The sequence below is a fragment of the Geotrypetes seraphini genome, chromosome 8 (genome assembly GCF_902459505.1).
Source record: "Geotrypetes seraphini chromosome 8, aGeoSer1.1, whole genome shotgun sequence".
In the NCBI taxonomy this organism is placed as follows: Eukaryota; Metazoa; Chordata; class Amphibia; order Gymnophiona; family Dermophiidae; genus Geotrypetes; species Geotrypetes seraphini.
In genome coordinates, this window is record NC_047091.1 from 28,035,374 (window position 1) to 28,047,357 (window position 11,984).

The window sequence follows — 11,984 nt, forward strand, 5'->3', positions numbered from 1 at the left end:
TCCTAACCAAGATACTTGAGTCCATCATATCTACCAAACTCTCATCCTATTTAGAGAGATTCTCTATTCTCCTACCTTACCAATATGGCTTTCATTCCAACTTCAGCACCGAATCTCTATTGACCTCCTTAATCTCTAAGGTTCAACAACTTCACTCTTGTAATAAAGTTTGCCGTCCTCCTACAATTCGACCTTTCTGCTGCTTTTGACGTTGTCCACCATGATATTCTAGTTTACCAACTCTCCGAGATAGGCATTAACTCCACAGTCCTAGACTGGTTCTCAAAATTCCTACGTTCCCGATTCTACACTGTCAATATGAATGGCACCTCATCCTCCCCCTGGAAACCGATATGTGTAGTCCCACAAGGCTCACTTCTATCTCCTATTCTTTTCAACATCTATATGTCCTCCCTAAACTCCTCCATCTATCCCCCCTAGAAACAATTTACACTTATGCTGATGACATCCTCGTCCTCCTCGAGACCGATTCGAACCTCAATAACCTCTCAGAGAACATATCCTCTTGTAAAACGAACCTGCAATCCTGGGCCCACACTGTGCAAATGAAACTGAACGAGTCCAAAACAAAACTATTTTGGCTCGGCCCAAAATTAGACCAACTACCCACCTCCATCCCACTGTCCTCTGGCTCCACTCTGCAGCTTGAGTCCTCAAGCAATGTTCTGGGCATCATCATTGATTCTACATTGTTCTTCAACGACCACCTCAATTTCTTGGTAAAAAAATGCTTTTTCAGCTTTCACATGTTGAGGAAAGTAAGATCCTGTTTCCATCAAAAGCATTTTGCCGTCCTTGTCCAATCCATCATCCTCTCCAGACTGGACTATTGCAACTCTATTTACTTAAGCCTAACAAAGAAAAACCTTCATAGACTTCAGCGGATTCAGAATGCCGCGGCTAAGCTTATCTTCACAAAAAGTAAATTCGACCGTGTCTCACCGCTCCTGTCCAAGCTTCACTGGCTTCTGATAATCTCCAGGGTCCACTTTAAATGCGCCTGTCTAACTTTCAAGATCCTACACGGCATTCCTTCCTCCCTTTATTCCACTTTCTTGGAACTCTTCAAATCCTAATACCACCAGACCCACCCAAAAATTAAAACTATCCTTCTCCTCATTAAAAGGCATTTCCCATGCAGGAGCTAGGGACCTCCCTCCCCTTCAGATTCACTGAGCTCTGGAACAACCTTACCTCCCCTCTTCGGAATCTGAGTTCTCTCCAACCTTTCCGTAAACATCTGAAAACCTGTCTATTCTCAAAAATGTAACACTTCCTCCCTCTCTGATATACTAAGCCCTCTAAACATTCTTCATTCTTTTGACCTTTAACCCTTCATTGGAGTTCCTTTCTATCCCAATTCCTGTAAACCGTGCCGAGCTCTACGATTGTGGAGAGGATGCAGTATACAAACCTAAGGTTTAGTTTAGGAATGGTTATGGGAAGGAAATAAGTTGAAATGAAGTAATGGTCGGACCAGGGTACTGTTGGAATCTGCTATTTATGCAGGTTTAGTTCTTTTTTTTATTTTTTATAACCCTCCATGAAGAATAATTTATAAATGTTTTATTTTTCAATTTAGTTTAGTTACAAAATTATACACTTCATCTCCATTGCTTTGTTGCTTGAAATACTGAAGACATGAAGCTTCAAAGTGCTCTTGAATGGCAGGGCTTACAAGTCTTTGTTCTTTGTCTCCATCTGCTGGTCATCATGGATATACCCACAGGTTTTAGACTGGTTTGGTAGGGTAAAAAAATGTACCAGGTATGATCCAGTTTCTCCCTTGCAGGTTAAAAACATGCAAGGATTTCAAAACGAAATCCCTAAGCATGTTTCAACTAGCCTGTTCTTGGCAATTTGTCAAAGGGTTTTTTTTAAATCAGGCATATATTCGGGGACAAATTTGCAAAGAAATTTCAATGTACCGTATTTTTCACTCCATAAGACACAACTGACCATAAGATGCACCCTAGATTTAGAGGAGGAAAACAAGAGAAAAACCATTCTGAATTAAATTCTCCCTGCCAGGCTCTGCATCATGTCCCTCCCCCATCTAGTGGTAGGCTGAAGCAGGAAAAAGAGGAGGCAGGCCTAGTGACAGGCAGGCAGACAGGCCCGACACCCCCCTTCAGTACCTTAAATCATCCCCCCACATCTTAAATAATCTCCCATACCATATACCCCCTAGTACTATAAATAATCCCCCACATATCCCCAGTACCTTTAAATTCCATCCCAGCCTCCCCAATTAATCATCACTTTTATATAGCCCCCAGCACATTTAAATTCTGTCCCAGCCACCCATCCCCCCCCCCCGGCAGTACCTTTCAATGTTGGAGGTTGGTGGACGGCTGCCTGCTTGTTGGGGTCTGCGGCGCACAAGTGCGCTAATGCCTAGGCCTACACACTTCCCTAATTGGGCTGGTCGCTGGTGCTTTGCAGGGCTGCTGCCTGATTACCGGCATGTCGGGGCCAGCAGTGCACAAGCGCGCTGCTGCGTGGGCGGGCGCCACTTCTGAATGGCTGCCTCAGTAGAACTGAGCAGCCATTCAGAAGTGGCGCCTGCACTTACAGCAGTGGTAGTGATATCATTGAGGCTCATGTTCATTGCTAGTGGCTGGTTAAGCATTCATGGAATAAGCCACAGCACTTATTAAAATTATGAAAAACCGTCCGTTTGTTTTTTTCTAACATTCATTTAATTGTGTTTGTTTTACTTTAGGAAATGAAGGCAGTAAAAGGCTTCATAGAAGAGTTGCTGCCCAGACTGTAACATAGATGAGAAGGTCATCACCCTTCAGCTTTAACCTGTGAACTGCAAAAGGAAGCCGTGGCAACAAACTTCCATACTGTTTTCCTTTGTCCCTGCAAGCCATTGTATGTCTTAAGTATCCTGCATTGAGGGTAGGGGTGGTCCTGGACAAAATTTTCTTTAGGATGTAATAAGCGCATTAAGACTTTTGAAAAGTAACAGCTGCTATTTTTCTATGGAGGTGGCTGCTACCACCAGCTCAAGTCTTGAGCCATAGCTTTTCTACAAAGTGTCAGTGGCTTCGGTGTGGCTTCACCATTACTACTAATGTGAGAAGTTCCATGGCTGTCAAAACTTTTGGTATTTAATGTGAGAAGTTCCATGGCTGTCAAAACTTTTGGTATTTAATGCAGCAGTTCCTAGAAAGTATTTTATACATCCCATAAATGTCTCAGTGGTAACCTTGAGGGAGAGATAGTATGAACTTATCAAATAAACAACACATGCCCTTTCTTTTACATTAGGCCTGAAACAGTGGCAGTTGGTAGAACAAAAAGCAGGTGGTACGTGACCAGCCTCTTTCCTTTGTCCCCTCTGTATAACCTCATGTCCAGCTGCAAACCAGTGTCCAGATAATGCACCAAAAATTGGCCAAGTGTCTACATTTCTTGTGTTCCTAAGGATACTTTACATAGCTATAAATCCATCAACTTAAGTCCTCACACAAACTGCTACCATTTTTATTTCAACTCTAAAGTGGTTGGGGGAAAAATAAAGATTCTGGCTGGTTTAGAAAGCACCCTGCAATTTACTTGCTAATACTTTTTTCATTCTCAAATGGTCACTTAAAAAAATACACAGCCTCTGAACTAATTTGTAAAGTGTTTGGTTTTGAAGGGTAATAAAGAGCTTGCTGCTTTAATTTTAAATTTTGTACAGAGCAGGTTCTTGCAGCAGCTAAACTTTCCTCTTTTAGCAGTGACCAGCTAACTATTTTTGAAAGAGTAAGGAAAAGCCACCCCCTCCCCCCCCTTTGTAGAGAAACATGGGCCATTTGGCTTGATCTCTCTTATAGTCTCCCTTCTCCCTCTTTAACTCAGTCCAGTTGTTATAGCAATAGGGCTGCAGCTTCAATGGGATCTAATCCTAACCATTGTTTATACTAGAGAGCTGCACGGGGATGATGGGAATTCCGCGGGTTCCCACTCCGAGTCACGGGGATCCCGTGGGGACGCCCCCTAGGGTCGCGTAGTTGGATGCACTCGAGCCGCGAAGCTCGTCTTCTTTTCCCTACCTGCCCTGCCGCAGCACACAGCCGACCGGAAGTCTTCCACGATGTCAGTGCTGACATTGGAGGGAGCGCTTAAGCAAAGCCCTCCCTCCCTCCGACGTCAGCGCTGACATCGGGAAGCCTTCCGGTCGGCTGTGTGCTGCGGCAGGACAGGTAGGAAAAATTCAAGGCAGTGGCGTACCAAGGGCGGGGGTGGTCCACCCTGGGGCAGCCTTGGGGGGGGGGGGGGGGGGGTGCAGAGCCGGCCAGATCCCCTTACCTTCGTGGCACTTTCCCCCAACCGACAAACCTCCCTGTCCTGTAGCCGTGAATCTAAATTACCTTCTTACAGCAGCTGGATTCAGGGCAGGGAGGTTTGTCGGACCGGGCCTGTTCTGTTGTCGGGCGGGCGGGGAAGCGCCACGAAGGTAAGGGGCAGGGAGGAAAGGTGGAGTGGAGAGGAAAAGACGCTTAAGGGAAATGGGTAAAACTGAGGGGGGGGAAGGATGCTGAAAGGACATGGGGAAGACAGGGGGAGAAGGACACTGAAAGGACATGGGGAAGACAGAGGGGGGGAGAAGGATGCTGAAAGGACATGGGGAAGAGAGAGTGGGGCGTAAACGCAGGCAGGGAAGAAGACAGAGATGCCAGACTATGGGGGGAGCGGAGGGAAGAAGATGGGTGTCAGACCAATTTGGAAGGGGGGAGAGGCACAGTAACAGAGAAAATGGAAGACGCAGAGAGAAGAGAGATAGTGGATGGAAGGAATTGAATGAGAACATGAGGAAAGCAGAAACCAGGCAACAAAGGTAGGAAAAAAAAATTATATTTCTTTTTTTTTTTCTTTTCTTTAGGATAAAGTATATTAGTTGTGTTGATAAAAATTTATAAACATTAGAGGCTCTGGTAGAAACCCATTTACAAAGTATGTATTCTTCCCAATTAATATTTCCAAATTAATAAAGTCTCCAAATTAATAAATGGGTTTCTACCAGAGCCTTTAATTCAGTAGCATAATTAAATGAAATAACTATTTCTGAAGTTTATAGGGATGGGCGGGGACGGAGGGGATTCCTCGTGGGGACGGAGGAATTCCTCACGGGGACGGGTGGCATTTCTGTCCCCTCACAACTCTCTAGTCTATACATTGTGTGCATAGCTTGGAAGCAGAGCAGAGACTTCACCCAGCCACTATAAAGCCAAAGCCTCTGCAATTATTAGTTTAACATTCAAGGTTTACTAACAGGAAATTTTATCTGAGTATAGGCTTCAGTTCTGGAATTTACTACACATGCCTCTCAATTTTCATGTGCCAATTTTACAGGCCTAGTTGCCTCATAAGTAGATAATAGAGAATAACACATACAAACTTTTCCCCATCCCCATGAGTTCTTTTGCTGTCTCTGCCCTATTCCTGCAAGTTCCATCCTCATCTGCACAAGCCTCAAACACTTTAAAATCATGTGTGTTTGAGGCTTGTGCAGTTAAGACACAAATTCAAATACCCAAGGCACTACTTGAATGATTTTTCATGCCCTTACTGGGGTGGTAAATTTATCATTGGTCTTGGTAAAGTGACTTATGCTATAAGTGTTTTTAAATATTTTTAATATCTCCTATTTATGCAGCTCCCAAAATTGTAAATCTACTGGAATAGCCCAGTCATATTCTCTGTATCCTAAACACTAAATTGTAATTCTCTAAATCTTATTGTAATTCTCATGGAAATGTCCAGCTGTTTCTTTTGTAATCCGCCCAGAACTGCAAGGTACGGGCGAAATAGAAGTCATTAATGTAATGTAATGTTTTAATAAATATAAAGTGCATTAGGTGCTAGAGGAAGGAGGAGTGTGTGGCGCAGTGGTTGGAGCTGCAGCCTCAGCACCCTGGGGTTTAGGGTTCAAACCCCGCACTGCTCCTTGTGACCCTGGGAAAGTCACTTAATCCTCCATAGCCCCAGGTACGTTAGATAGATTGTGAGCCCACCGGGAAAATGCTTGAGTACCTGATTGTAAACAGCTTAGATAACCCTGATAGGCGGTATATAAAATCCTAATAAAACTTGAAGGATTTGTGCCAGACGGCTGCCCAACTGTTTCACACTGGACATATTACTGGCTGGACATTGTGGCTCTGCTAAAGCTTGTGAAATAAGTTTGGTGCAGTAATAGAAGGAGGCATAGTCCCTGATGAAACCGAGTGTGAAACGGTTGGGCAGCTGTCGGGCACAAATCCTTCCTCTAGCATCTAATGCACTTTATATTTATTAAAACAGATATTAAAAATATTTTAAAACACTTATAGCACAAGTCACTTTACCAAGACCAATGATGAATTTACCACCCCCGTAAGGGCATGAAAAATCATTCAAGTAGTGCCTTGGGTATTTGAGGTCTGGTAATTCAATATAAACTTGATATGAATTTGTTCTCTGGTTTATAATAGGTTTTGTTTTGAACAAATCTTTATTTTCTTCAATTCCATTTGATTTAGAGCTTACATAGAAACATGATGGCAGATAAAGGTCAAATGGCCCATCAAGTCTGCCCATCCGCAGTAACCATTATCTCTTTCTCTGAGAGATCCCAGGCCCTTTTGAATTCAGACACAGTTTGTCTCTACCACCTCTTCCAGGAGACTGTTCCAGGCATCTGCCACCCTTAGAAAAGTATTTCCTTAGATTATGCTGGAGCCCATCACCTTCATCCTATGCCTTCTCATTGCAAAGTATCCTTTCAAATGAAAGAGACGTGACTCATGCACATTTACATTAGGCAGGAATGGGACAGGAACAATGACAAAACTCACAGGGACAGGGAAATTGAGTTCCTGCAGGGACAAATTTGTCCCCATGCCATTCTCTAGCAGATTTACCATTTGGTAAATTGCCAGTGTTAGCTTGAGGGGTGACAATCCCATGCAGGACTTATGCGTGCTGGCTTAAAACACTTCCTGTTGAAAAAAGATATCCCTGAGGCGAAGGATCCAAGATGGCAGCAGTCTAGCTTCAGTGTCTCAATCCTACCTGTTGCAGGAGCAATTTTCTATTTCCTGAGGCTTATTTCTGTCTGTGGCGGCATGCCACATTCTAAATACAAGGGAATTGTTTGAGCTGAGCCCCCTGTGGCTCGAACATCTACTCCCGTACAGCGCTCCATGCTGGAGTTCGTCGGAGCCAGTTCTCGTGTCGACATCGGAGGAATGTCTAGCAGTTTCCTGAATGAAAGAGAGGCTGGGGCTTCGGACTGGGAGGTCTCTCTCTCCCCCCTGCTGTCTGTTCCACCACCGCGCCCAGAGTCTGCTGCGGCTGAGCAGGAAGTATCTCCTGTCATGCTAGCTTCGAGGGAGACCCCGGCAGCAGGGGCTGTAGCCGTGATAGAGGTATCTGAGCAAATCAGGGTGTTATGCCCCCAACTTAAAAGGTGCTGGGGGGTTAAGAGGGAGTGGGTATCCCTCCTGCCATTTTTTTTGTTTTGGTAGGGGGGGTGGCTTGGGGGTGCTGGCACATGGGGGGGGGCTTTTTTCTTATGGGGCAGATTGTGCATGTTTAACACACACATAACAGCTATGCTATTAAATAACGCATGTGTCAGTTGCTCACTGAGCAATGGATTGGTTGCATGCAAATCATTTGCAAGCAAACTTGATGATACAGCAATCACTGCTGGAGAATTGGCCAGAGAATCAGCCAACAGCAATCAAGTCCTTAGTATAAACAGCTTGGTTCTAAAGTAGAGGATACTTAAAATTAGAGGGAAAATAAGTTCAGCTATTTCACCCAGAATTGGAGCAGTATTAACATAAAAACAATATGTCAGTAAGATAACATGTTCCAATTAGTGTTTGAGGCCTGAAACTGCGGTGTAATGCTGAGGAGGAATTTGTTTTTTTTAATTTTCTTTACATATAGTCTTGTTAAGAGGGGTTTCTGACAGGTGCTGGAAAACACACCTGTTAAGTATTTGGCAGGTGGAGCTACAATCCAGTATTCATTTAACATTCCAAATAAGAGCGGAATCTATGCAGACTTAAAATTAAGTTGTTTGGAGTTGGGCCTGCTTATTGCTTTTGTCCCACAGTTAGACCAAGCTCAGTTCTAAGACCAAGATGCAGCCCCCAAGTCCTGACATGAGTTTAAAAAACTGAATAAAATGGAACCATTGCCTTCCTTAAAGATGTTTTGTGTTACAGTGAGAATAAAGAAAATGAACATCTCTTCTCTCTAAGCTTACTCATTTAACAGAAGACTATGTATAAGTAGCTTTAAAAATAGTACTTTCATATCATATGCATTTACTTTTAAGGACAATGGGTAGTTAATTTGTCAATATAGCTGTGCCTTTTGTGTCATGGCACTGATGCTAGCTCCAGGCAATTTCTACCTTCTCTCTAGGTGCAAGAGATGCCCTTCTCCACCCTTGCATGGGCTCAGGCCTAGAGAGCTGCATGGGGATGACAGGGATCCCATGGGTTCCCCCTTTGGGTCACAGGGATTCCATGGGGACCCCCCTGGTGGTCTTGGGGATCCCACAGGGTTGGATGGAACTCGAATTATGAGGCTCATCTTCTTTCCTACCTGCCCTGCAGCAGAACACATAGTCAACCGGAAGTCTTCCCAGATGTCAGAGGGAGGGCTTTGCCCTGCACGCGACTGACGTGAAGCCTTCTGACCTCAGGGGGAAGACTTCCGGTTGGCTAAGTGAGCTGCTGCAGGGCAGGCAGGAAATAGAAGAGAGCTTCACGGCTCGAGCTACCTCTCAGAGCTCCATTTGGATGAAAAAGAGAAAGTTGCTAATAAGGTATTTATTATTTTTTTCCTTTCTGTAACCCCTTTCCCTTGCTTTCTCTCTTCCTCTTGCAAGCGTTTTCACTGCTTTTAAAGATGTTTTGAATTACTGCTGCTTGTTTCTCCCTAGGACCTGCCAGAGCTGTAGTCTAATGAGCTGTAATCTCCATGGCTACTAAGACTCCCATTTTAGTTGTATTATTATTATTATTAAAGAAAGGAGGCCACTGGCAAGTAGCGTTTGAAACATTAATGGAAACACTTGACTGCTTTTACACTTTTATTTTTTTACCTTCACCATCCTTCCTTCTTGTATCTCTTACAAGTACCAAACAAAACAAGACTTAGAGCTACCTCCAACCCCTGCTGTTATCTGGACACGAAAGTGGGAGGCAACTGCAGGACACAGAAGGGGTCGAACATGGGAGGCAAACGGTTAATAGACAACGGCGCAAAAGACAAAAGCGCACGCCGACAATTGAGCGCAACGCGGAGGTGTGTGCCGCACAAAATTACACTTTTTAGGGGCTCCGACGGGGGTTTTTGTTGGGGAACGCCCCCAGTTTACTTAATAGACATCGCGCCGGCGTTATGGGGGGTTGTAACCCTCCACATTTTACTGAACTTAAAACAGGGAAAAAGTTAAGTTTTCAGTAAAATGTGGGGGGTTACAACCCCCCACAACGCGGCGCAATGTCTATTAAATAAAGTGGGGGGGTTCCCCCCACGCCCCCCCCCCCCCGTCGGAGCCCTAAAAACAGTAATTTAGAGCGGCATGCGCCTCCGCGCTGTGCTCAATTGTCTGGGCACGCCTTTGTCGCGGCGCGCTTTTGACCTGACACCAAGGCAAACGCAGGACACAAAAGGGGGGGAGGGAATGCGTTTTTGGACACAGAAGACATGAACTTGGGAGAGAGGAAGGGAGGGAAAGAGATACTGAGGTGGAGAAGGGAATGGAAAGGGAGAATTGGGTGTCTCAGAGAAAGAGAGATGGTCGTGTACATAGGGAATGGAAGAAAGGAGAATTTTTGGTCATAGGGCGTGAGGGAGATACAGATGATAGGGAGAAATGTGATAGAAAGGGAACAGTGGGACAGATTGAAATGGATGCAAGAGGGAGGAATATTGCATACAGTGGTGAAGGGAATGGAGGGAGAGATATGGCATGGTGCTGGAGAAGGGTGATAGGAGAAATGTTGCACATGGTCCTGGGGATGAGAGAGGGATAAATGCTGGACCATGGTAGGAGGAACCAATGGACAGCAACAGAAGAATTTATAGAAGATGGGAAAGCGGAAAAAAGAAACTGGGACCAACTTTATAGAAAAATAAGTCTCCAGACAACAAAGGTAAAAAATTCAAATTTATTGACTAAAATATGTTAGCTTTGAGAAATGTATATAGCAGATGTCTTTGTATTGTGCTCAAAAGAAAAGGATATACATTTCTGGTTTTAGTTCTACAGTGTTGAAGTACTTGCTGACCCTTGCTGTGGCTGGTGGGGATCCCCAACTACCACAGGACCTCCTCTAAAGACCGTCAGACTGCCCCTCGACCAAGTGCAGCAATCGCTGGCAGCATCCGTGACTCAGGAATGCTACTGCTGTCTGCCAAGCTTGGCAAAAGGGACCCTGGGGGCCAACTGCAGAGGAAGTCCTCAGCTGAAAGCTTGGGGGTCCTCATAAGTTTAGTATTTCTATTTTATATTTACATTAGAGGCTCTGGTAGAAACCCGTTTACAAAGTATGTTTTCTTCCCAATTAATATTTCCAAATCAATAAAGGGCTCCTTTTATCAAGCCGCATGTTAAACCGCTGGCCGCACTAGCCCCTACCACCTCCTCTTGAGCAGGCGGTAGATTTTAGCCAGCGCGGGGGTTAGCACATGATGAAAAGTCACACGCGTTAACCCTGCTAGCACGGCTTGATAAAAGGAGCCCAAAGTGTCTTTGCTTATTTGTAAATGGGTCTCTACCAGAGCCTTTAATTCAGTAGCATAATTAAATGAAATAACTACTTCTGAAGTTTATAGGGATGGGTGGGGATGGATTTGATTCCAGCGGGGACGGGTTTGATTTCTGTCCCTGCGCAACTCTCTACTCAGGCCTTCTGCCTACCCTTTAGAAAAGGACCCGAGACCAATTCTCATTTTCTTCCCTTTGCCTCATGAAGATAAAAGGAGTCTTCTGTCCTAATTAATCACTTGATTTATCTATTTAAAACATGAAAAAAAACAAATTTTCATTTTTATAAGAATAAAAAAAAAAATCATAAAAAGCAACATATATGAATCATAATTAAGTTATACAAAGATGACCACAGAAGATTTAGAAGTGAGTAGTTTTCTGAGATTTGCAATTATATTGTAAGTCACTTTCATGAATCAGATTTTGTTTGTAGAGGCATTTTTTAAAAACAATAACTTTTTTTTTTTTGTTATTTATCTCATTCCCAAATACTGAATATGTCCAACAGAAAACCACAGCTTTTGTCAGTCAACTTATGCAGTAAGATAACAAATGCTGATTTTTGAAAAACATTTCTAAATTTATTAGATGGGAGAGTATGCCATAACCGCCACAGAAAAGTTTCATGTCATAAAGCATGACAATTGGAATAAATAAATCCCAGCCTTTTAAAATAGGGTCTCAAAATCATGCCTAACATTGCACAAATTTTGTAGCATGTGGCCTGTAATGCAGTAGTATCCAAATAATCCCAGCGTGCTTCATCTTTAGGATATACTGTTAATTTAACTCTATCATTTTAAAATTATATGGAGCCTTGTGAGCAATGGTTCTGATGTAACTTGGTCAAATATCTAACATCTGTACTTCCGCTTAGACAATTGAATGATACTATAGAAAAGCGCTGCTATCAGCAAGGTGTAGCCGGCTCTGCACTCTAATAATGGAGAGTCCATCTCCCAGAAACTTGGCTATCCCTCTTTTGAATCCAACTGTGTTAGGGGTAGAGGCGAGGAAGAGATTCATTTATATATTTATACATACACACATATACACATACACAAACATATATAACAATCCTCCTCCCCTTTGACATCCAAGACCCCACCTCATCAGGACGCCTGAAAACAACATTGGAAACTAGAAAAATGGATCACAAACCACAAACTGAAGCTGAACACAGATA

At 43.7% G+C, this 11,984-nt stretch overlaps 1 protein-coding gene across 2 annotated transcripts in view; it reads left to right on the top strand.

The window, feature by feature from the left end:
* Positions 1–3,705, top strand: part of LYPLA2 (lysophospholipase 2) — a 184,510-nt gene extending 180,805 nt beyond the window's left edge. For both annotated transcript variants that reach the window (XM_033955044.1, XM_033955043.1), the window contains exon 10: positions 2,747–3,705. In XM_033955044.1, coding sequence (XP_033810935.1) covers positions 2,747–2,797 — 51 coding nt within the window. In that variant the 3' untranslated portion in view covers positions 2,798–3,705. The remainder of the gene's footprint in view (positions 1–2,746) is intronic.
* The last annotated feature ends 8,279 nt before the right edge of the window (positions 3,706–11,984 follow it).